General features: G+C 42.3%; 1 protein-coding gene across 14 annotated transcripts in view; it reads right to left on the bottom strand.

Moving 5' to 3' along the window:
- Positions 1-26,834, bottom strand: part of PDE4DIP (phosphodiesterase 4D interacting protein) — a 1,465,918-nt gene that overhangs the window by 118,922 nt on the left and 1,320,162 nt on the right. For all 14 annotated transcript variants that reach the window (XM_069641322.1, XM_069641325.1, XM_069641324.1 and 11 more), the window contains 2 exons: positions 21,528-21,644; positions 1,863-2,394 (listed from right to left, as the gene is read on the bottom strand). In XM_069641322.1, coding sequence (XP_069497423.1) covers positions 1,863-2,394; positions 21,528-21,644 — 649 coding nt within the window. The remainder of the gene's footprint in view (positions 1-1,862; positions 2,395-21,527; positions 21,645-26,834) is intronic.

The raw sequence follows: 26,834 nt of genomic DNA, 5'->3' as shown, positions 1-26,834 counted from the left end.
AAGAAACTAGATCTGCATGGGATGTCAGCCTGTCATGATATAAAGAAACCAGATCTGCATGGGATGTCAGCCTGTCATGATATAAAGAAACCAGATCTGCATGGTATGTCAGTCTGTCATGATATAAAGAAACCAGATCAGCATGGGATGTCAGCCTTTCATGATATCAAGAAACTAGATCTGCATGGGATGTCAGCCTGTCATGATATAAAGAAACCAGATCTGCATGGATGTCAGCCTGTCATGATATAAAGAAACCAGATCTGCATGGGATGTCAGCCTGTCATGACACAGCTGATCATCTGCAAAGCTAAATCTGCAGATACATTCAGGAGCACATGGCCTGAGAGCAATGCATGCTTCATGGCACCCAAATAAGGCTTAGCCCATCTACCTGCCACATTCTGTGTGGACGTGCCTGATCACCTACTAAAATCAAACCTAGCAAAACACAATGTGGAAACGTCCAGTCCTAGGAAGGCAACAGCAGGAAGCCACATCACAGCAGTGCCACAAGGGTTGTACAACTAGTTACTGAAAAGATGTTGGGCCTCTTGAAGCCCAGCCTCCAGTCTCTCTGCATATCAAGAAAACAGATCTGCATGGGATGTCAGCCTGTCATGATATAAAGAAACCAGATCTGCATGGTATGTCAGTCTGTCATGATATAAAGAAACCACATCTGCATGGGATGTCAGTCTGTCATGATATCAAGAAACCAGATCTGCATGGGATGTCAGCCTGTCATGATATAAAGAAACCAGATCTGCATGGGATGTCAGTCTGTCATGATATCAAGAAACCAGATCTGCATGGGATGTCAGCCTGTCATGATATAAAGAAACCAGATCTGCATGGGATGTCAGCCTGTCATGATATAAAGAAACCAGATCTGCATGGGATGTCAGCCTGTCATGACACAGCTGATCATCTGCAAAGCTAGATCTGCAGATACATTCAGGAGCACAGGGCCTGAGAGCAATGCATGCTTCATGGCACCCAAATAAGGCTTAGCCCATCTACCTGCCACATTCTGTGTGGACGTGCCTGATAACCTACTAAAATCAAACCTAGCAAAACACAATGTGGAAACGTCCCGTCCTAGGAAGGCAACAGCAGGAAGCCGCATCACAGCAGTGCCACAAGGGTTGTGCAACTAGTTACTGAAAGCCCTGGAGTTCAGAACACTTTTGAAAAGTGAACTTCACCAGTATTCGTTTGGAGAGCACCCAGCTCTGTAGGATATCTACAAAGGAGAACTGCTTCAACAGCACACATATATCCATATGCAGAGACGGTCTGAAATCTGTGGCACTGGTTTTTCGCAGCAAAGGGAGACAGACGAATAAGCAGACATTACAAACATTCTACACAGATTTTTAAAGTTGCAAAGAGATCCTGAAAATATTGGGAATTGCCTGCTGATTTTCTCTCTCAGGTTATGAAATTTCCAGCTCTGCCTGCAGGTCATGGCAGAGAGAATGCCCACAGAAGCATAAAGGCTAAATGGTGGGAGCCAAGTGGTGAATATATATAACCATACATAAGCAACACAGCAGGAGATGGTTTCACAACACTAAGAAAATCTGAACATACACATAGTGAGTCAAGTTTAATGGAGCCTATTTCGTTTTTTAACATTAATCTGAAAAGTGAATACTGTCATAAAATATTAAAGTTAAGAGTGGAAAACAAATGACACATAGAATTCTGTTTTTTCATTAAAAATCACTCACACAAGCAACCAACTCATTGCGCTTCACAATCTAAAGCTAGGACTATCTTGCATGTGGGGTTAAGGTATATGGAACATTTCTCCCCTTGCTCAACAAAGGGAGCATTGCATGGCATGGAGGACTTACCCAGGCCAGGTTACTGATTTTAGTTTGTCTGGCGGATCCAGGCCTTGTCTAGATGTTTTAAGTTTCGCCTCCAGCGAGGATACCCTCTCAGTAAGCTGGTGTAAATCTTTGTTGGATTGGACACCAGCGTGGCAAATGGTTCTAAGTCCTTCTGACTGCCAACCTTCATCCTCATCAGTCACACTAAGAGATGGTGAGCCTTCACACGGGATGCTCTGCGTGGCACCATGGAGGGTCTCCATGCTGCCCACACAGTCGCTGGAGGTGGAAAGGGAGCGCTGGTTGCGCTTCAGGCTCCAGATCACTCTCTCAGATCTTTCCAGCTGTTTCTTGAGATCTTTGACATGCTGCAGGAGAACTGTGGCGTCTTCCATCTTCCCACCCTCGAGCGGTTCCTTCTCCATCCTTGGCTTGAATTTCGTAGGAGTCGATTGTGGAGTGCTGGTGATCGCCGCCCCCCACAACTTTAATTGGGCGTTTAACTCTTCCACCATGCTGGCTTCACTAAAAATGTCTTCCTGCTCATCACACTCTGAAAGGAAAACATATGGAAAAGGTGAAAAAGATTCAAAAATCCATTTGAACACACATACTCAAAATAGTATGCAGGAAAAATGATTTGAAAATACACACAAAAATCACGTTACTGAAAGCGTATTTGGTGGATATTGTTTTCCTTACATATGTATATCTGCAAATTAACATTTTTGCATCATAACAAATCATCAACACGCTTTTATAAAGCACAGTGTTCACCACCTCATTGGCCTCTTGGTGTTGTGACTAAAATGTGAGGGCGGAGCAGTGGCATAGTTAAAAACAAGTTTACAGCACCTTGAGTAAGGAAATGGGTGCTCAGAATGGAGTGGAACCAGGAAAGGAGTAGGTTGCACTCCTAAGGTGTGAGGACGCAGAAAGCCATCCATCCGTGGTGTGATCCAAGAAGTGTGGGGTACAGAGAAGAGAAAAGCACAGAGCTTCCTGTGAGGGCATGCTAATCACCGGATATGGGGGAAAGTGGCAAAACATTGTAAGCTCTCTCCAACATGGCCACAGATTTGACGAATGGAAGGCACCTGAGGGTGGAGCGTTGCGGTCACATGTCCTCAGGCTGACTTTTCAGCGGTGCAGCATCCTGGGTTTGTTGGAGCTGTACTTGTGTGATGGGTATGCATTCATTTGGTCTATTTTACCTTGCTGAAGAGGGCTAGAAGGCAAGGGTTAAAAGAGAGAAAATGTATTGCGCATGGGCAGTGGGACTGGGATCTTGTCTGTGGCACACTACCCATTTGAAGAGGAACATCCAGGCTTTGATGGAGAGAAAGGTTATGGGTTTGTGCTGTATTTTTCCAGCTACTGGATGTTATGCAAGTTCGCTGGGACTGCAGATGGCAGGTTTCTTGAGTGGTCACATTGTGTTCTGCAGACCCGGAAGGAATCCGCTGTAGCGTCTCTAACAACGCCCTGGAGACCAGGCTGGAGCCATGAACGCTAGAACCTCAGCGCCACCTCCTGTATGCAGCAGTGCTACACCGAGGCAGCAAAGCCACGCCACAGATCTTTCGAGAGCAGATCGGGAGAAGAGGGATGGATGTAAGGAGTCCTTTTTGCCTTCTACGTTAGCCCATCAATTATGTGGGAATGGCGAGCACATTGTATATATGCAAATACGTAGGCACCGTTTCTGCTGCGATTATTGAGCGCGGCCTTTGGTGAGTGAATGCAAAGCAGCGCAGACCTACTAGGGCGGATACACCTTGTCACAGCCCTTCAGCAAAGTATGGCATGCAAATTGTCTTGGAAATTGTCTTGGAACAAATCCTTTTCCTTCTGCATTCCCTTTCCCCTCCTCCCTTCGTTCATTTTACTGTGCCAATTGGTGCACTAGGGATAGAAGGATGACTAGATTTCAATGTGCTTCATACAGCCATCATTGACTATGCATTATCTACTGGTATGTCCATCTCCCAATCCTAACTTTCCATCCATTTAATGATACACATTCAATATTTATTCTCTGTGGGGTGCTTCCTCTTGTGTTCAGAAACAGTTCCAGTGTATTGGAAACACGTTCCAAATATGCCAGAGGGAAAAGAGCAAAGTAAGGGTTCTGTTACTCTGTGCTGTCACTTGACCTCTGATGTAGAAGGCAGGTCCCTCAGTGGTGTAAAGCTGATCCTTTTCATCTGCACACCACGGCATTGCAGCTCCCACTTTCAAACCTTTTTTTTTAGCTCTAAAACCCCTTAAGTGCTAAGGGCGTGCATGTTCATCCTGAAGTCCCATTTTAATGGAGGAGCTAAAATGAAGATAAGATGCCAACAACTGAATGCAGTAGGGGGCAGCCCCACCCTTAAAGCTAAGCAGAAAAATCTGTATAGACTGATGTAGAATAGTAAATGATGTGAAAACAGTCATAATGGAGACTAGTAAAGCGGAAGATACGGAAGAAGAAAGAGTGTGAGAAAGAGTGAAAACGATATATTTATATGCATGGGCAGAAGAAGATGATCAAGGAGAGATTGTATTTTGTTGGGGTGGGAGTTACAGACAAAGTATGACATATGAAGAGACAATGGGCTAATGGGTTACCTCAAAGTTTGACCAACCTCTCGAGTCTCACAATGGCTGTGAAATTATCTGCTGCATACAGTTATTTTAAAGCAAATGATTACAGGAAATGGGGCTTAAATGGAAGAAGATGACACACGCATGTTTTGTTTGAAGAATAACAATAAGGTAGTATGTGACAAATTGTAAGATTGTGATAGGATGTTCGTAGATAAGTATCAAGGAGAATAGACACTGGATGTGGTTCAAAGTTATTGTTTTACAAACAAATTTAAAGATGGGGAAATGTAATGGAGGAGCTAAACTGAAGATAAGATGCCAACAACTGAATGCAGTAGGGGCAGCCCCACCCTTAAAGCTAAGCAGAAAAATCTGTATAGACTGATGTAGAATAGTAAATGATGTGAAAACAGTCATAATGGTATCCGATATTTATATTCTAACAAGTGTCATGTTTATAAGGTCGAAATTGTCTTTATCATGGTTTAGTAAGTAGAGAAGGTACAGAATGCACATTAAGGTTTTCTGTACACAGACAGAAAAGAGCTCTGACAAATGCCTTTTACGGGAAATGCATATAACTAAAAATGTTGCTAAAATATGTGAAATGAAGTAATGATTCAGAGTGTGAAGAATGAGGTAATTCTAAAGTTGAAACATTCAAGTATGCCGTGCCTTCAGAAATTCGACAAATGGGCAGAAACCAGACATTTAATTGGGCTGTGTCTGGAACCATATCGAAAAGTTCCAGCTGCAGTACCATGTTCAGGGCAGAGCATCGGGAAAAAACAAGGATGTGTGCCAGAACGTATTTCATTGTTGAAGGGTTACTGAGATAAAAAATAATTGCCCGGTGAGCGAATGCTTAATGATGAGTTTGCCAAGACTTGTGTAGGGAGAGTGGGGGCAGGATGCTCCCTCAGAGCTATATGAGGGAGCTCCGTTTTGAGCCTGGGGGGTGGAGTCTGTGTACTTGACCATGATGCTGTGTGTGCTCTGTGTCAGCATTGCATGAAATAAAACTTGATGAACTTTACAGTCTCTTTGCCGAATCATTGAGTTGTCCGTATTTATTGGTGTTGGAGTATGTGAATTCAGCACCCCATCCACCTCAAGGTGCAGCTATCTCGTCTTAAGGTACTCGAGGGTGAGCTCTGATCCCATGGGCCCGTCAGAGGTCGCTCCGCCCTCCTGTACACTTGGTAGCAAGAGGATGGTTATTGATTAAAACAAGACACCTATTGGCCGTCGACACAAAGTAACTTTAGGTCTTTGGCAATATCACGAGTCCTTCACCATTTCAGCTGAGTAGACTGTGAAGATCCCTGTATACAATGGTAGTGTAATTGAGACTACAGTCGGGACCTGAAGGGACCCGTTTTATAAACATATCCCTTCTCATTCCTACGGGCAGTTGACCAGATGAAAACCTGAAGAAGGTGGTGATCACGAGGGTCGGGAGATGAACGGTGGGAAAGGCGAGTGATGAAACAGAAAAATTGCTATGATTTAAGCATCTTAAAAGAGCCAGGACAGGACGATCAAGTCTAAGAGACTAAGGTGAGCCATACTGTTCTGCCCAAGATAAAATTGGAGTAAAGGGGATAGAAAATAAGATAGTGATGGGGCAGAATGCAACTGCCCTAGCCGATAGAGAAAGGGACACGGGGAGGAAGAACAATATGGCAAAAGGGGAACACATATATATATATATATATATATTGCAATGTTAAACAGCATGCAAAACGCTATTTCAGTGAGCAGCACTCCACACAAGGTATTCCAAATTATTAATCACAGGAAACAGTCAACAAAAACTGCGCACAGGATGCATTGTTAAACAACCTTTATTTTCATTTTCAGCAGTTTTAAAATTCAAATTATCCCAGAAAAAATGTCTTGCCAGACGGCAGCCTGACGCGTTTCGCCACAACCTAGTTGCTTGTTCACAGTTACCTTTCACCAACAGGAAGTTCATTTTTATAAAAAACACACACCACAGCGAAAACATAGAAAAGGTGACTTGCAGAGTAAACACCATGGCTAGTGGCCATTTTAGCTTGGGCTGCTAACAAAGATTACAAATCTCTGTGTTATGCCCAATTAAAGCCCATTAATTTCTATCGCAGATGAAATGAGTATTTTCCTAATTGCGGCAAAATGCTCTCATGGTTAAAAAGGCAGAAAAAAACGTGCCTTTGAAATTTATAAAGGAACAGTGCATGATGTTCACAATGTCACATGTGCATGTTAACCAATAGCATGTCGGTGTATCCATAATGTTTAAAACGGAACTCTATTGTGCATATTTTAATAGCGCCTGTACTATAATGTACATAATTTAAAACTTCACACTTCTGCAATCATAAAAATAAATAAAAAGATATTTATACGATCCATTTCGAAATGCAAAATCCATTACCATTGATGACTTTTAAGATGCCAAATACATCTAAGTGGAGACATTTTTTCCCAAACCTTGTGCAATTGGAAAGTGTGTTTCCAAGCCGTTGGCATGGATTGCATGTGCATGTCACCGTTATGCTGGATAAGTCAATAAATATAATGATTGCAAGAACTCACTCCAGTAATTAAAAATCATATCACGTTTTCAAAACGACATTGTCATTGTATAAAGTGCATGGTGCATACCTAGTGCATTGATAAATATTTCAATCTGCATAGGTGTTTCAATGTGCAAAAACACATTCCGACGATTCAATTCATATCACTTTTTTTTAAAAAAGAGACCAACAATGTCATAATATAAGGTGTATAATGCATTCACATTACATTTTCTGAGCAGCGTTAACATGATATAAAGTGCATATTGTATTCCTATCAACCATATGTATCATAGATGTAAAATGCCAGGACATGTTCCCATAATCTACTTGCAATTATGATGCTGGAAAAAATGCATGCCTATGGTTAATATGTTTGGCATGGTATGGATGAGGCATATATACAAGAAGTGTGATGTGCATATACAGAACAAAAAAAAAATGTTGGCGCTAAAAAATAAGTTTGCACAATTTTAGATATTAAAAAGTTGGAGAATAAAATATAAAGAGTACCGCTACTTGGATATCATGCTGATGATAAATGGTGTAGACAATAGTACAAGTCACCATAAGAAAGTGAGAGGTAAAAAATACATATAGCTAAAAGAAAAAGAAAGTGAAGTTTTACACACTTAACCAAACTCAAAGTATAACAATATATAGTCATTCAAAGTCAAAACCTTCCTGGGCTTTCTATACTATGTGTAATAGAGTCCTTGTGTTCCCAGGAAGGTATAAAGCTCCTCATCAATGTTATGGCCAACAGGGATTTTACTCTCATAATCGAGAATAAATGTAGTCTCTTCTTGCCAGAGTGTTCTCTCATTATCTCCTCCCCTGGGGCCAGGAATGACCTTATGTACACCAAAACATGTTAGGCTGGCTGGATCTCCATTGTGGATTTCAGGGAAATGTTTCGCCATTGGGTAAGTACAGTCTTTATTGATGATAGCTCTGACATGTTGTAGGATACGTATCTTTAACTTACATTTAGTACTTCCAACGTACCATTTGAGACATGGGCACATCAAGACATACACCACCAACTCTGATTCACATGTAATTTTGCTTTTTATGTAGACCAGATTTTTCAATATAGGGTGGACATAACTTTTACAGTTTATTGCATATTTGCAAATTTTACACCTGGTACATTTGAAGAAGCCTACTCCTGTAGTGGAAAGCCAATTGGTGCTTGTATCATTCTTTTCCACAGTCATGTAGCTGTTCACCAGTAGATCTTTAATGGATGTACTTTTACGAAAAGTAATGTCAGGGTGATCATTTAGTAAGTATATATGTGGTAATTTTTCAGGGAAAGAGAACAATGGCAGTCCAGATTTGGGAACAAACCAAAACATTAACAGCATTTAAAAAATAATAACAAGAGTAAAATATTCATGAGGGGCAGACATGCATACAGTCGGCCAGAGTCGTGTCTGACTTTGTCACATGTCATGTTATGTTGTGTGTCTAATTGTTGTATGTTATGGCTGTTCATGTGGTTCAGTTTATGGCATAACTGTCTATGTGCACTGTAAAAACATTGGAATATAAAAATTATATTTTCAAGCTAAATAAAAAAAAATGTTGGCGTCCAGCCAAGGTTTTGAAATTGCCAAAAATTGACATTAGGTAGATTATCAGATGCTATGCTTTAAGGCAAACAAATTTGTGGTGATTTCATCTCAAAAGAGTCAAACAATTGTGAGATAAGTGTAAAAAGCTGTTGCACTGTAAGCCATCACAAAAAATTCAAACCAGCAGCTATGGAGTTATAGTTGTGATTTCCTCGTAGTAGACAAGATAACTGATGAATCGTGTTGTAAACAATAGTTTTTCGCATTTAAATGACAAAGTTATAAGTGATTTAAAGGGGCTGTTCATTGTGTGTGGGCAATGAAACTGTGCAGAGTTGAAAGAACAGAAAATCGCATTGGGTTTACAGTGATTAATGAGAATGGTGCCTGTGTAAAAAAGGATTTGATGAGGGGAGATAAGAAGGGCAGTATTGTGGAATTTCAGTCTGTGTGTGAGTTTGAAACTAAGCACATCTTTAGAAAATGAATTTTAAAAGTATAGGCATGGTTGTTTTGTAGATTGGGAATGTTTTTGGGAACACGAGACAAGGAGAGAAGAGTGATGTTGTGCTTAGACTACAGTTTTGTTAGAGAGAGATGCAATGGTACAAACATTGTTGAATATAAAATTAGAGAAAACTGTTAGCGCATAGTTAAGAACCATCTGAGATTTAAAAAATGTTACTATGAGCAAATTGAAGTGGGCCGACTGCACACGAATAGCATTTGTGTTTTTCGTTTTTAAGCAAGGCGAGAGCTCAAATGAGAGGGCTTCTGGCCAGAAATGCACTGTGCAGAAGTGTCCTTTTGAATGGGTTTTTAAGCAAAAAACAGAACCAAACTAATGGTAAGTGGGATGACAAGAGAAAGGAAACATGCTTTCATTATGGCCCACGAGAATGAATGCAGTGATTTATGAAGAATGGAATGTGCGTTGACAGTTCTGTAAGATAAGCTCTGCCAAGCTTAACGATCGCACCAAGTTGAAAGAAAAACAAATGATCGCACCTTGCAAGGTTGTATTTATCGCACCCAAACGAGTACTGTAAAAGACAGGCTTTATTTCATGTGGAAACAAGGTGTGAAAGGCAGAGAAGCATTCTGAGCATTGTTGCAAATTACTATTTGCAAACAGGAAAATGAATTTGTGTTTTCACGGTAGGACAGCCCCAGAGATTGTCTGAATGTGCCTCAAAAGGTTAACTGGCACTTGAGTTTAGAAAAATATGTCAGCTGTGGTGTGAATTTAATAGACACCTTTCAGTGGTAGTCATTTAAACGTGTACACGCACATTAGCCCAGTGGCATTTTCTTGGCGCAAGTGCAGAGGATGCAATGGTGCTAGTGCAGGAATACATTGGAGAAAAGAAGAATTAGAGTCATTCTGACAAGGATGAAAAGGTGTGGACAGAAAGGCATCTCTTTGCGTGCTGCCAATGAGTTTAACAAAGAAATGCATTAGTTTACTGATAGCCTGTGCACTCTCTCCTGTCTTATGAGAGGCATCTGTATGGGAATATTCAGTATTGCATAAAGGCCTTACTCTCTGTGATACATACTTATGCTGCCTTGCAGCATTCAAGATAAGCATGTTTACGCCCTTTGAGTCCCCTAACCTCTCCATTCCTGCTCTAATCAGAATGATAAACAAGTAGCATTTGAAGGCCAACATTAGCAATCTACGAAGAGGTTACTTCTCTTCTAGTATAGAAACAAGATCAATTTCATCAAATAGCATCCGGGAAGGTATGCAGCCTGTAGTATTAATGAAGGACTGTATGTAAAAAAGGTACATATAACCCAGAATAGGCAGAAACCTCACATTAGCCGCCTCAGAGAATGCAAAAGTGCTCAAGCATGGATGGAGTAAACCGTAAAGAAGGAGAAAGCTGTACATAGCATAGCATGGATAGTGAATGCAGATTGGAAGCTACCAGGAAGGTGTCTCTATCCAGGCAGACAGAGTAGGAGTGGGACATGGTTTTCAAATAGTGTTGCCACTAGAGATCAAGGGAACAAGTGCCTGTGGTGTGCAGTATGTCAATGCTCACTATCCTAGTGGAAGCAACCCTATCGCCAGTGAAACTATGAGCAATGCTTTTTATGAAGAGCATACCCTGAGAAGAAAATCACCCTGACGGTTTTGAAAGGTTTAGGGACTGGCAATTCTGAGATGTCCGGCAATAAAAGATTACATGAGATGCCCAGGATCACTCAGTGTTTAAGGGGTGAAGCTGGGATGTGTACCAATATTGCAATTCCTGCATTTGAACACTTTCTCTTCCAGTTCTTAACATGTACTAAAACAATGTAATTTTATAAAACTGACTTGCAAAGTACACAAATCGCATTTCCAAACCTGACAATTTTAAAACCAAAATATTACAGAAGGGTGTTACACAAAGTGGGAATGATTCTAAATTTATTCTCTCCATCATCAAGGGCAGTACCAGCATACCATTCGATGTGAAGTAACAGATTTAATCTATGTACGTCCTTCATATTTTTAAGCTTTAAATAGCTCCAAAACAATGGCTTTTGCCACTCAAATGGCCTACACAAAAAGAAATACCAAGCAATGAGCTAAACGATGCGACCACCAGAATGCAAGTAGGCAAACCTCACAGAAGACAGCACAGTAATGCAAGGGATCCTATATGATTTGACCAGGATCCCTGTATCATCTGCTGGCAAAGCCAGGATACAAGCATGAACACTTTGGCTGCACAGTCTTGAATTTGCATACTTATTTACCTCTTGGACTAATAGTTTATGCACATCTTTTGAAGGGATTGCTTAGGTTTTAAGAATGCCCCATCTGAACAATCTAATTCCAACCCCTATCTGGTGCAGGAACAGTGCTGTTAATTGCACCTCGTGTGCTGCAAAACCAAGTAAATATGTAGGTATGTTTATAAACTTCAGACAGAGGGACGGTTCAGCCAGCCTTACTGGAATGTGCCCTTCTAATCTTTCATAGGAACACATCTCTCTGCAATGAGTGCTTAACACACTGAGCTAACTTCTGAACCATCGTGGATGAATATGGATTTCAACTTTGGCTATGTGATCAGCAATATTCCCACAGGAAGGAAATAATGCTACAGAGATCGTGCTACCCAAACTATGTATTCCACAGTGAAAATAAAAAGCATTACACGATTAATTGGTCAAGGCAGAAAGTACTTGTCAAAACAGACAGGCAATGGGTTTAGAGCCTCAGCAGCATGCAATAAAATCTCCTGGCGTGCGCTATTTAAGCCTGGTGAAAAATTGAATCTTACTTTAGATCAGGCAGCTTTGTGGGGGCCCTGGGCAGGTGCCCCGTTTGCCCTTCCTTAAAATCGTCTCTGGTGCCTACTGCAGTTTGGCAAGGAATAAGCGATTCTTAGTAGAAAGGAAAGGGTTGAATGCGTGAAAAAAACCTTTAATTATTTATGTATTCGAATTCATGGAGCACACAGAAGCCCTTAGACATCGTGGTGCTATTACAAAGAAGGGGCTTGCAGATTACAATAAAATGACATACACAAGGGCTTGCATGGCAAAGCTTCGCCTGTAGTTATAGGACAGATAAATATATAGTGTATTTACAATGAATGAGCTGCATGCTTAGCTCACACTCGATAGAGTAGAGATTGAGTAAAACACAGCATATAGGTTAATTTTGCAACAGGGGGATGAGTATAGACACCGCTAGGGGAATGATAGGGGTAGGTTACCAAAGTAGGGTTGAGGGGTTTTGTGAAAAAATGAGGGATGGTTCTGCGCTAAGTTCGCTAGAGAAAGCATTCCATGGTTTGGGGACAAGACGGGGAAGCTTAGCCCTCTGACACTAGCTCTTTTGGCTAATGGGACTTGTTGATGAGTGACATGGTGACTTTGTTGGGGTCAGGCTGAACTGACCCTACTAATAGCATCAGTTAGATATACTGGTGCTGTGTGAGACATACATTTGTGATTTTAAAATTAACCTTTTCTCCACGGGTAGCCAGAGTAATGTATATTCCTTTGAAGAATACAGAGAGTTGCACACAGCATCACTCCACACTTTTAGAGCCTGTGAAGATTTTTGAAAAATGCCTGCAAGGATGACAGTGTAGTAATACAATTTAACACTGGTAATGACACAGGAAATGAATGAGCAGGTTTTGTAAGTATTGCGGGGAAAGGAAAGGGCCGGTGGCAGTAGTAGATGTGGTAGTGAAAAGGAAGCAATGGCACTCAAATAATAAGTGCAACAAAACAGACTGTAGCATGTAATCTGGCATGGCATGAACAAGGGTGAGTGGAGGCAACGCTCACAAGGGTTGTTTCACAGCTACAGAAATAGTGGTGGAATTAAAGGAGGTAATGATGAACATCATGAGATGAGGAGCAAGTGATTTTACACAGGGTTTTTAACTAACATGCGGGCAGGAGCAGGCATTGCCATTCATGTTTTCTATTATTTTGACTTAGAATACCCTCGGAAGTTGAAGGGGGTACTGGGTCCTCTGTGACCTACTTTTGGAGAATTTCAAGGATAGCACAAATGTATTAAAGGGGGTTTTGGGGTGCTCCTAAAGGTCCTTTTTTCAGGAGCCCCACCGTGAGAGATAGGACAGTTTGAATGGTGTTATGCCAGAGGTGGTATTTTACAATTATGAGGCCTTGACGGCCAGAGTGGGGAACATTCTGTTAATAGGGAAGAACCTTTTTGATTTGAGACGATCAGTTGAGATTCTGGTATCATAGGATTTGGATGGATGAAGAAAGGTTTAAATGACAAAGCATGAAAGCATGATGATAGTGGTTAGGTTACGAAGGAAAGCATGTTTTATGTAGGATATGCCCCATTTAGACACAAGCACAATTTGAGGAGATTGTTTGTGTGAAAATTAAAAGATTTTATTATTGTGGCGGCATGGTAGCCAGCTGTAGGACCTGGTGAAGAAACAATGAAAATAGTTCGAAATTCAGGCGCAGGCCGCAAATTTATGTGAACATTTCCGAACAAGAGGTAGAGACAGATGACCTCCAGGAAATTAAAGGCAGCCATAACATAGGTAAATATGGCAAATGATTAAGAAACAAGCAGAATGAAATAAGAATCATGAAGGACAGTAGTGATTCAAGTGAAAGGATATCGGGTCAGACACCCGAGAAGTGAAAGGATACCGGGTCAGATACCCAAGAAGTGAAAGAATACCGGGTCAGACAACCGAGAAGTGAAAGGATACCGGGGTAGACACTTGAAAAAACAGAGGTTACTGGGGTGGAGACCCGAGAAAGAGAGAGGATACTGGGGTGGACACCCAAGAAAGAGGGAGGATACGCCTTATTCCTGCGATTGAATACAGCGGTCAGAAGAAACGTGAACTCAGAGCCCACATAATAGGGGACAACTAGGCTACGACCATGTTTAAAGACGTCGTTAAGGGGGTTTGTTTAAACTCCATGTCGGGGTACATATTAGAAGGCAGAGGTATTTGTGTCCAGCTGGTGTTTGTCTAGTCTGTCAAGTGTATGTTATACATGTTCCATTGTATGTCACATGTAAGAAAATGTGTTCTGCATTTTGGAACGAAGTAAGGGTTTTACGCGATTCCATAATTGAGAGGGAATCGCACATGGATTGATGTTCTTGAGTAAAATTGATGATACAGAAGTTTTGCGGGAAAAGATTGGATTAGAGCTTGCAGTGTTTGGTGCTCGCTCATATTGTGTGAGTGTCAAAATTGTATGAAAGTATTGTTAGAAGCAGATTTAAGCATGGAAGAAATTATCCCGCTAGCACACTTATGTAAGCAACTGTCGAAACACACACCCAAGCTTAAGAAACATAGCACCAAGTGGGTTAAAGGTACTGCCCACAAGATGTTTATGCCGTGGCCACAAAATTGGTCTTTATCTAAAGCCGTCTTACAACACATGGCAACTTACTTGCATGCCACATATTAGAAAACGCTGTGCTGTTCTCAAATTGTGAAAAATATAAGAACAAGGAATGGAGGAAGAGCCTCCAGCAGCTTGGATACTAAATGTATGCACTAAGGGGGGGATGGGTGAGACGCCTACCGCGACACCTGGCCTGCCTGAAACAAGAACCGAGGGAAGTAAGCCTGAGGGACTCTACCCGTTCAGGGAGCTTAAAACAGCCACAGGGTACAGCAACCCAGCATATGAGTCACCTACATACAGTAGTGATGAGAATCAAGGGAAGGATCAGGTCCAGAATCTAACCCCCACAATCCCGAGGGGCAAGGGGAGACGCAATAAGGCAATGATGAAGGAAGGGATTAGACACAGACAAGTGCATCTCTCGATAAGAAGAGAGGGGGAAAGAAGTGGAAAGGAAGTGAGGACAGAACTGATGTGATAGCATTCGCAAAAAGACGAATGGATGGGAGGACAGATATTGCTGAAACTCGATGGAAAAGGAAGTAATGATGTGAGACCTAAAGAGAAGTCAGATGAGGCACAAAGAAGGGAGAAGGAGAGGAAAAGGAGTTGAGAGATGAAAGGATAAGAAGGAAAGATAGGCTGAGGCGAGAACAACTATATTGTGAAGAGCAAGAAAAGCAGCTCGATTGCAACCAGAGAGCAGCCTATGAACAAGACAGACAGAAACAGCAAAGGTTTGAAGAAAAGCAAAGGAAACGTGAAAGAAGGATGAGGAAGTTCGAAGGGCAGATGAATGTAGAATTGAAAGAAGAAGCGAAGAAGATAAGGTCAAAAAAGAGGCGAGGAAGCGCAAATGATTTGATGACGAACGTAAACAAAGACAGAGGGCACGCGACCTCGAATATTTGGAGAGAGAATTTAAAAAAAACCTGCTCCAGTGTCAGAATGGGAAGACATTGAAGAATTCTTCCCTGTGTACGATTCAGTTCCAGTCAAAATCTAGGGAAAATATTGATGATGACTTCGAAACAGAAGCATCAGGGAAACAACTGATAGAATATATGATGAAATGGGGCTGGACCAAATACCCCAAAAGGGGGAAGACGAGCGTCCAGAGAGCACCCAGTGCTTCGACACTGAGGACATCACCCGAAGTAGTGGGAATAACAAACTATCCCTGGACAAATTAGAAATCAATAGGAACAAGGAAGACACAAGTACTAAATAAGAGATGATTAAAATAAAGGATTAAAAAACATAAGGGAGAATTTGGGCCACTGTTACACAGGATCAGAATAAATAAATAAATAAATCAGGAAAGATGAAAAATGATTGGTTATCTTAAATAAAAAATGAATTAAAGAAAATTGAGAAAGGGAACAATTGGGCAAATAAATAACAGGATAGGGGATAAACTGAAAAGCATAAAACGGACAAAAAAATAAAAAACAAAGGTTGGAAAACAAATAGCACTTATGAGGTCTTCTGGCCAACAGCAAAAAAGGGGCATAGCGCAATCAAAAGCCTCATGGGCCAGGAAGACCAAGAAAAGGAGTATGGCTAACAAAAAGTGGGTTAATTAAACAAAGGAAACTCACACAAGCCATGTATAGAAAATATAGTGAGGTAAATAAAAAACAACATTTGAGTGCATGTAACAATTTTGATTTATTTTACAGATGAAAGTTATGGACCTTTTTGCATGGAAGAATGAGAAATGTCTGCATGGCCTTAAAATTAGGGAGAAAAAGAAAAGGATAATATTAGTTCACGCCAAAGGGGTGTGGATATTGAATTGATCAGCGCTAAAAGTAAGAGGATCCAGGTGAGTAACAGAAAAGAGGTAGTAAGAGACACAATGGCCCTCATTAGGACCCAGGCCTTAAGGGGTTTACGGCGCCGACCCTTAACGCCTGATTCCAAGGTCCCTTTGCGGGATGGTGATTTTAACGCCTGCTTTTTGCAGGCGTTAAAACCAATGCCGCAAAGGGACCTTGGTGCTAATTACGCCACCGTAATTTACGGTGGCGTAATTAGCGCCTTTCCCCATTCCCATTATGCCCTGTGGGGCAAAAATGGGAATGGGGAAGGGTAAAATGGGAAATGGGGATTTACCGCCCCACTCACCTTGGAATGAGGCGGTAAATCCGCCAACCACCATGGCGTAAACATAGTTTACGCCATGGTGGTAAGGGTACGACCCAGGCGGTAACTTACCACCTGGGTCATAATGAGGGCCAATGTCTTCAAGTGCTAGGTGTTTTTCCCAAGATAGGTGCAATCAGGTGTGGAAAGAGTAGAAAATAGATGACAACATGGCCATTTCAGATAACCACAGAAAACAGAAGTTACATTGAAGGTGAGTAATTATTTTTGCCTTCATAATGCCAAAAGAATTGTTGTGATAGGGGTAGGCAATCATTAGAATCGGCAAACATTGTGGGAACAAATTGGTGCCATAGTCGAGAAAAAAAATAAACAGGGGAAGGCTAGATTAAGTTAGGCAGGGACGGTGTGCAGCGAAACGCCTCTGTTTTGTCTCCATAGGATGAACACAAAGCACAAGCAAAGACCATGGTCCAACCAACGACAAGAAAATAATAGGAAGAGTGGCTGCTGAGCTGAGGAAGAATGTGCAGCTAACCAGCAAGAATGTGTAGCTAAGCTGAGCAAAGAACCAAGCCTAAACTAAGTATCTCACTGGGTGGTTGGTAAATAGTTGTTTATGTGCACCAACAAATAGGGGAGAATGATCCAGAGAGTATTTTTTGATAGCAGAAAAAGAGGAAAAGTGGTTGAAGTTGTGAAGAAAACCTGACCCCTTGCCAGTGCTCGAATGACCTTTGTCTCTATTTTGACTTTCTACAGATGGGGATCCCGAAGGACATTTCTGTCATCTACTACGGACGTGCCTAGAAGAGCAGAAAAGAAGACAACGTCTTTCTTTAATTGTTGTGTCTCCTTAGGATTGCATGTGGCACCCGGAAGGGGAAAAATGTGTCCCATAAAGGACAGCATATATGTTATTGAAAAAAATTCCGGTTGTAGCCAGCTGACACCGAGCTAGGAATGGGGGGTATTTTGGTTGTAATGTGAAAATGACCCACAAAAAGGCAATATTTAAATGAAAATGTTTTTTAGCTTTGTCTAGGAGGCAGGGGTATCAAATAAGAGGGAATTTCTAGGCAATAAGGTATTAGCGCCAATGCAAAAAAGAGAGGTTAAGGAAATGGGTTGGTAGGAAATGTGTTAAATAGAAGAGGCATGTTTAATTTACAAAAGAAACTCATGCCGTTTTATATTACAGTTATGCGTCAAGGGACCTGTATGCCTGTATGCCTTGGGAAATTAATGTTGAACAGCGTGAGGAAAGAGGGAGGTCATAGAGAAACCCAGTGAAAGCCTGACGCTGAATTGTGTCTGCAAAAGACTCCCCCAAGCCTGCCTCCCCATGCTGAAACATCCCCTCTTTTGGACTCAAACAAGGAACCTTTTGAAAGAGAGACACTCTAGTAAAAATGAACTTCTTGTGAAAAGGGAAAAAGAGACAATGGTCTCCTGGTCTAAGCATCAAAGGAACCTGAGAGACTGACTGTGAAAACAGTTCAAAAGAAAGGATAAAGGTGACAGGGCACAGACGGTCCACCAATGCCAAACTAAAGACTAGTAAAGCGGAAGATACGGAAGAAGAAAGAGTGTGAGATAGAGTGAAAACGATATATTTATATGCATGGGCAGAAGAAGATGATCAAGGAGAGATTGTATTTTGTTGGGGTGGGAGTTACAGACAAAGTATGACATATGAAGAGACAATGGGCTAATGGGTTACCTCAAAGTTTGACCAACCTCTCGAGTCTCACAATGGCTGTGAAATTATCTGCTGCATACAGTTATTTTAAAGCAAATGATTACAGGAAATGGGGCTTAAATGGAAGAAGATGACACACGCATGTTTTGTTTGAAGAATAACAATAAGGTAGTATGTGACAAATTGTAAGATTGTGATAGGATGTTCGTAGATAAGTATCAAGGAGAATAGACACTGGATGTGGTTCAAAGTTATTGTTTTACAAACAAATAAATTTAAAGATGGGGAAATGTAATGGAGGAGCTAAACTGAAGATAAGATGCCAACAACTGAATGCAGTAGGGGCAGCCCCACCCTTAAAGCTAAGCAGAAAAATCTGTATAGACTGATGTAGAATAGTAAATGATGTGAAAACAGTCATAATGGTATCCGATATTTATATTCTAACAAGTGTCATGTTTATAAGGTCGAAATTGTCTTTATCATGGTTTAGTAAGTAGAGAAGGTACAGAATGCACATTAAGGTTTTCTGTACACAGACAGAAAAGAGCTCTGACAAATGCCTTTTACGGGAAATGCATATAACTAAAAATGTTGCTAAAATATGTGAAATGAAGTAATGATTCAGAGTGTGAAGAATGAGGTAATTCTAAAGTTGAAACATTCAAGGATGCCGTGCCTTCAGAAATTTGACAACTGGGCAGAAACCAGACATTTAATTGGGCCGTGTCTGGAACCATATCGAAAAGTTCCAGCTGCAGTAGCCATGTTCAGGGCAGAGCATCGGGAAAAAAAGATATGTACCAGAACGTATTTCATTGTTGAAGGGTTACTGAGATAATAAATAATTGCCCGGTGACCGAATGCTTAACGATGAGTTTGCCTAGACTTGTGTAGGGAGAGTGGGGGCAGGATGCTCCCTCTGAGAGCTATAAGAGGGAGCTCCGTTTTGAGCCTGGGGGTGGAGTCTGTGTACTTGACCATGATGCTGTTTGTGCTCTGTGTCAGCATTGCCTGAAATAAAACTTGATGAACTTTACAGTCTCTTTGCCGAATCATTGAGTTGTCCCTATTTATTGGTGTTGGAGTATGTGAATCCAGCACCCCATCCACCTCAAGGTGCAGCTATCTTGTCTTAAGGTACTCGAGGGTGAGCTCTGATCCCATGGACCCGTTAGAGGTCGCTCTGCCCTCCTGTACACCATAAGGATTTATTGTAGGCTCCGCCCACTCCTGCACTTAAACGGTTCAACTTCTAACAAAGCTTGAATGTCAAGCAAATCATGAGAGAGACATGAATATAGTCTCAATGCAAAAAACTAAATCACCAATCCTCTCTCACGCCCAATTGAAGATGCAGAAGAAAAAAGATACTCCAAACATTCATGTAACTGTTCAATCTTTATATGATCTTTACTGCATTGTCCATTAATCAAGGACTGTCAATTTTAACATCCCAGAAATATCCGGGAAAACACTTCCAATTTCCATGTCAGTTAACACGCATTATTCAATAAGTTGTCATCTCAAATATATCTACATTTTGTAGCAATTGCATTTGCCTAATACGTGTTTCACTTGGGGAGGCCATCACTTATTGCCCCTTCCAGTGAGCTTCTTCAGAGGCTAGACAAGTCTCTAAGAAAAATAATGATATCACTCATGAACAATTTGGTTAATGAAGTTTTCGTTGTGTTAATTAGGCGATCACACTTATATAGATCCCTTCCACTATTTTTGAGCGTTTTGTGTTTTTGATTTGCTTCCATCGTTAACGTGTCCGTAATTCTTGTTTTGAATCACTCGCTCTTCCGTGTGCAGTCGTAACCCATCACGCTTCTGTTCTGTTGTGGCATGAAGACCACGTGTGCATGCGTGCAGTGTCTCGTCAGGTCTCAATGCACTAGTAGCTGTCCTCTTAGGTTTCCACTGCCAGCCTTGGCCCCCTCTCCATAGGTTTGCTGTTCTCTGACGTGCGGGGCTGTGCAATGTTCAGAGTCACCAGGTTGTTTTCCCCTGTGTCTTACAACTCACCAGTTTTGTGGGAGCAACATGGAATATGATTGTATTCTAAACAGTCCTGGTCTCATGTAAAGGAGGAACCGGAGAAGAGGCATGGATCAAGTCCCTTAATTACACAGCACAGCACAGCAAAAGGCTGTTAGAATCTGAATGACATGACATTGGCAAAGAACATTGTCAGTGTACCATTGCAAACACTGGTGATTTGATACTCCTCTGTCCACAGAGACTTTCTCCCTCCCCATCAAAAAGCAATCATAATTAAGAAAAATTAAGGTCTGTGTTAGAGCGCTTCGCATTAGTTTATGTATTCTTACCTTAGTCCAAACAGAAATGACCATATGTCTGCGGGCAAACGAATCAGGACAGATCACAAAACAAAGGAATCAGTAGGTTGTATGGATATTTTCTTGGATAAATCATATCAGAAATCTGTACCAGATGTATATGCACAGGTCTTGATACATATCATAGTTCTGTGACAAGACTTGTTTCGATGGTCTTTATCAAGGCAAGGGTGATTAGTTTAAGAAAGAAATTATATAGGCAAATATATTGTCTCAATGTAATCTTGTCCTAATATTATGTGAGACTTTGATTGCTTCAATAGGTTGCCCAGTAACAACTAGAGAAAGAAGATAAATGAGAAGGACATAAAATGTCTTTTTTTTTAGAATAATGCTCTGAAATATTGAATGTTCATTATGTTGATCCTTGAAATATCTCTTAGCAAATAGTTGTGATTTCAAAGGAACTCCTGTGCATTAATATCAATCAGCTTCAAGGTTTTCAAGGGGAATATGCATCTGGCACAGATTGCTGATATGATTTAAGATATATGAACAAAAAGCACAGCACTGTGAGATGCATCAATACTTGTGAATTTAAATCTGGCACAGATTCCGGATATGATTTAACAAAGAATGTACCTATATAACTCACCGCTTCCTGTGTCCTGTGATCTGTCATGGTTCGTTTGCATGAAGACATATGATGGTATCCGTTTGTAATAAGGCAATAACACATAAGGGGGAGTGCTGGAACGCAGAGCTACATTGTTCTGAAATAGATTTAGGCTCTGTGCAGTGCGCTGCATGCGCTGCAGCAGCAGGTCCCTGCACTAATAATCTGTGGATTCCCTCTGGCGCAGAACCTATAAGATACTGCAAGTTTCACTGTGCAATACATAAAGCAATCATGCCAGTGTATGCCTGACAGTTCAACCATGTCTTACCTGGACTCGTGGTTTCCTCGCGATCCGCCTCATTTTCACTTCTTCCACAGGTCTCATAGCCAAGGTCTTGAATGCCAACTTGTACCTCTTTACTGTCTTGCCCTATGGATGGTTCACCTGTGGAATGAGAAGAAGTAAAATCAGTATACATTTGCTGCCCATAGGCACACCACCAGAACCGCAAGGACAACCAGTACAGGACTTAAAAAGCGACTGCGTGTCCGCTCGGGTACCTGCTTCTCCAGGACGTTGCATGGCCATGATGACCTTTATACATTTACATCGAATGAACTGCATGCAGACGTCGACTAACCTTCGCGTGTTTATGTTAATCCAGGGGTGGACTGGCCTATAAGGAACTCTGGAGGTTTCCCAGTAGGCCTCTGCACCCTGGGCAGCTTTTGAGTGCTAACCTATTTTAGTTACACTTTCTCTCATAGGAAAAGGGTTGGGCTTGCTGAAAAGGTGTAATATGGGGCCACTTTGAACATTATTTCCAGTGCTTCTTTTGCTTCCCAGTCCACCCCTGTGTTAATCACACCTAATCTAGAACCGTAGATCTCGATAATGTCAATGCTTTTCGTGGAGTGTTAGACGTGATTTCACACACAATGAGAGCTGAGCTGTCGATCACACCGAACCTTGAGATGTGAAAGCAGTCCCTTGAGGGGCGTGATGTCGCCTTCGCTGCAGCATCGGCGAAGGAAACCTATTTTCTGAGGCAGGCCTGGTTCATGCCTTTGCTGGCCTAGTCACAAGTGCCTCTTTTAGGGATGAAAGCTGATGTTATTAAAGCGCATGAAGAGATGTCAAACTTCCGGCTGAGTTTTGGGACAGTACCTCTAAAAGGCGATGCATAATTATTTTGTTGTACATGTCTTTCATTCGACGCCATTATACCCAACGGAGATTAAAAAATATGGAATTCCATTGGAATGACTTCACGCCAGTGGAAAACAAAACCCATACTGCACTGGCGTGATAGCACTGCAGCCAATAGCTGGCCCATCACAACAGACTGTGGAACTGCTCCCACGGTGCCGTCCTACACCCTGACTGAGTGGGAGCTGCGGACCTGCTACCTTTACAGACCTGGGCCTCCTAATCGAGCAGGGAGCGGTGCTGGCATCGGGTGGAGGGAAGCGCAGGGCAGTGGGAGAGGGTGGCAGAATGCCAGGTATCGCTTGCTGTTAGTTGCCCACCCACGGGGCAGTTAGGAGAATGTGGAAGTGTGAAAAGGCTCGATTGGTTTGGGTTTAGGGGCGGATGGACACTGAAGGAGGTGACGGGTATGGCAGAAGGTTACCTTACCTTAATGTTGGGGGATAACAAAACCCCATAGGGAGGCAGGTGGAGCGTGGCAGCACACTAGGTATTTTGTTTTTGTTGTGTATGCCTTCCTTACATCTCCTCTGTCTGCACGCGGCGCACGTGGTTCAGGGGGATAGCTAAGCACAAGGAAGGCCACACATAAGATGAACTTGTAAATGGATAGCCATCAACAAAGGACAGCATTTTACATTTGGATTCTTTCTACTCAGAAAGATTCGATGGGAAATGTCCCCATAGTTGATAGCTACCAATGCAAACTTCTATTTGGCCATATATGACTATAATATCACAAGAGTGAACAGCCAGCCTCGGATTCAGCTATTCTGTCTAATGGAAGCCAGACACTACAAAATAGTATTGGATACAATATATTTCAGAAAACGAGGGAAGACTATGCCAAGAGGTCATGAGACTGCTGAAACACAAGTCCATGAAAGATGGCACAACTATGACCATCATTCTTCAGACATATACACAAGCCTTGACCCCCCAAGCCCAACCTGCTGTACATGCAGGCAAGAGAAGACCACGCACACAGAAGGAAAGGAAAGGAGGACGGTTTTGTGTGCAGAATTTCATCCAGCAGCAACACCCTGCTCATCCTTCCTCGCTCCACCCAGCGAGCTTGGTTTCCGAAGGCGCAGTGCACACAGCTGGGTGGACTTCATCCGAACACTTGCATTGGGACCAATGGCAACTGGATGGTCACAAGCCTAACCAGCAGGAGACTATGAAGAGCAATGGTGATCTGAAGACAAGTGTGAGCCACAGGCAGCCCACCTTGTACTGTGGGGAGCAGAGGAGAGGCAGAGGACGCGTGAAATCCCAGTTTCTACCAATGAGGGTGCATCAGAAAATGCATGGATGTGAGGGGTCAGGGATATTTACACATTTACTTTGATGGGCTTATCAGCACCTGTCCTGTGGCAAGTTCGTCTGGAGCAACGGTTCATTGCAGGATAATTTAGGAAGCGTAGTATAGACACGGACAAAAGTTGTTCCTTACTCCTCCCAACAGACATGAGTGGAAGAAGCCAAGCTCTCCTACTAGAGAATCAGAGCCTTCCAAGCTGCGCAGCCGAGCCCATGTCTGAGCTCAAAGAGTCACGTGGATCAGTCTAATGGCGCAATTAGTCCATGGTCCTACCAAAAGGGAGAAAACGCTGCTGACTTTCTAGAAGAACAACACAGGAATGCAGACAAACTGGAGATTAAAGAGGCACAAATGTACTCTTCACTTTGTTCACAAGCAATCGCACATTGCATTGTGAGCAGATATGGGAACTGGGGGAGAGAGCAGACAGAAGAGGATGATACATTTAAACAGAGCTGCCAACCTCAGGGTTGTGGAGCAACACAGAAAGCAAAAGGGATAGGATAAAAGGTCCCACATGGGATCATCTCTTTCCAACATCCTACACCGACCATCCACCTGTCGATATCAGATGGACGAGTTGAGCGCATAAGAGTACTGAAAAGAGCAAATCAATAGGGGGCTGGGCAGGATGGCATATTATTGGTGGTTTTAGGAGACCATCAGTCCAGAGGTTATATGCTTTGAGCGGAAACAAACAGAAGGCATTCTGGGTGGATATGAAAAGGGGGAGTGAGATCCAATCCTCGAAGCAACTGGCTGCTAGGAATGTGCATTCCTTGGTATGGCAACTAACCAGGCTGTGTACACAGTGGAGAGTGAAGCTTTTAACATTGGTCCAGATGGAGATGGCAAGAAAGTACTTAGATAAATAAATGAATGAATACTACCAGAGCTGAGCTGATTTGGATGATCGCGTAAATGAGCTCTGCCGTTTGTTGGCCTAGGCTTGATCTTCGCGACAGCCTTCGACGTCAAGATGTTTGTGGTCAGGTGAGTGTTTGTGATTTGAGTCCTTTCCTTTGTCTTCCTTTCTTCCCTTTCCCCACCTCGGTCATAACAGTCACCACATGACTGTAGGCCCACACTGCTTAGGATGAAGGGAATTTTGTATTATACAGAACCTGCTGGAGCAGGGCTTTATCCCTGCAGGTTCCAGTTTCCCTGTCCCACTCCACATAGTTTCATTCACGTTTTGTGTTTTCTTGCTCACCATGTGCTACTGTGCAGACCAACAGATGTTGGGCTGCTTGTGCAATTGTGGACGGAGAGTGTTGCAGTGTATGTGTTATGTTTCTCTCACAAAAACCAATACAAACAATATACAGCTGATGATAAAAACCTCATAAGCCATAACAATTAATTCTTATCATGGGGAGTGAACAGCAAGAATAGCTTTATTGTGTGCGTGCGTGTGTGTGTGTGTGTGTGTCTGTGTCTGCACTTGTAGTGTTCATCGAGCTACCAGCAAATGTATTTCTCCTGAAAAGACCAGAGACGAGAGCCCTGCAGTTCATGGATTTTAGCAGTCTAACAGGGCAGTATTTTCTCATTTTATTCATCAGATATGTAGGGCCAGAGTCTAATAAGAGGGAATAAGTTTGATGGAGGAAGCATAGAGATGTGAAGATCATGCCTGCTTCCACAAATGCAGGATCAATCCATCTGAATTTGTTTTAATGAGTTGGGTATGGCAGGCTGGGCATTTATGATGGTCTGAATATAAAATGCTGATTGGTTGTGTTTGATACCTGCGGGGGGGGGGGGGGGTGGATTTTGTCCCCCGGGAAGAAGGGAGCACCGAAAAAAATATGAGAGCTGAAAGCACAACGCTGGACATTTTGGACTTTGAACTACTATAGGGAGTAGGACTTGTCACTGTCTTGTCAGGGCCAAACGACTGGAACTTAAAAATCCGAAGCCCAAAGCGGTCTTCTGTAACTCTCGTGTCTTTTTTCTTTCCCTTCAAAGGGGAGAGGGTGGGTGGGGACTGAGGGGGGATTCGGAGAAATTGTCACTAGACGGTTTACTGTTGCATTAATTGTGTTACTTTCATTGTCATGTTTAAATAAAGCTTCTAAAAAGAATAATGCTGCAGTAGTTCAAGCTTGACAGAAGCAAGGATCTCGTCACTTTCACTTTGTGGGCAGTATGAAGTAAGGGGCGTATGCGCTTGAGCATATGTAAGTGAAGGGCAATTCTTTAGCTGGACCTAGGATCCCAGGCATAAAGGTGGAAAGGTCGCCAAAGCAAAGCCATGCGTTTCTTGCATCAGTGACTGTAGTAGCGCATGTCATGGTGGCAGGTGAAGGGAATTGATGACGGAAAAGTGGATCCAAAGTAGATCATGTCAGTCTTGGCAGCATTAAGGCAGAGATTATTTTCGATAGAGTCTTGAATCCGAATAAGGCAGGATGAGATCAGCAGCGAGGCCGGGGCAGAGCGACCCAAGTTAAATGCAATTTGGGCGTCATCAGAATACATTTGAAAAGAGAAGGAGAAAGACGTATTGATGTCAGTGAAAGGTTTGAGGTATTCATTGAAAAGCCACGGGCAAGAAGCCAAGCATTATAGAACTCCACAATTATAAGTGTAGGTGCTGAGGAAGAAGCGGCCGGACCTCAAGTGTACCTCAGGGTCATGTAAGAAAGAGGTGATCCGCCCGAGGCCACTGCATTGATAATGAACGATATTTCCAACCCGAAGAGGAGCGTAGAGAGGCTGACACTATCAAAAGCAGCATAAGGGTGAAGTAATGCAAGGAGGACGGGCACCTTGATGCCCAAGGAGTTTGTCTCTCAAACAGGCGCTGTGGATTGGATCCGTGATTGATGGTAATTAAGAGGTTTATGAGTTTCCCAATAGTGCATAATGGGGGGGCGGCCATTTTCTCTCGAACCTAGCCTACAAAGTGTGTAATAACAACAGGCTGGCAGTTGATCAGGACATCAGGATCGTCAGCTCGTTTCATAAGTAACAGGAAGATCCGTGACTTTTAGCCAATGGGAAAAACTAACATGCAAGTAGTAGCAGGGTAAACGTGGTGTAAGTGAAGGGACCAGGGTGATAATGTCGGTTTTAATCGTGGACGAAGAGCAGGT

The sequence above is a fragment of the Ambystoma mexicanum genome, chromosome 1q (genome assembly GCF_040938575.1).
Source record: "Ambystoma mexicanum isolate Mex_15411 chromosome 1q, UKY_AmexF1_1, whole genome shotgun sequence".
NCBI lineage: Eukaryota > Metazoa > Chordata > Amphibia > Caudata > Ambystomatidae > Ambystoma > Ambystoma mexicanum.
This window is presented reverse-complemented; position numbering and strand designations above follow the sequence as displayed.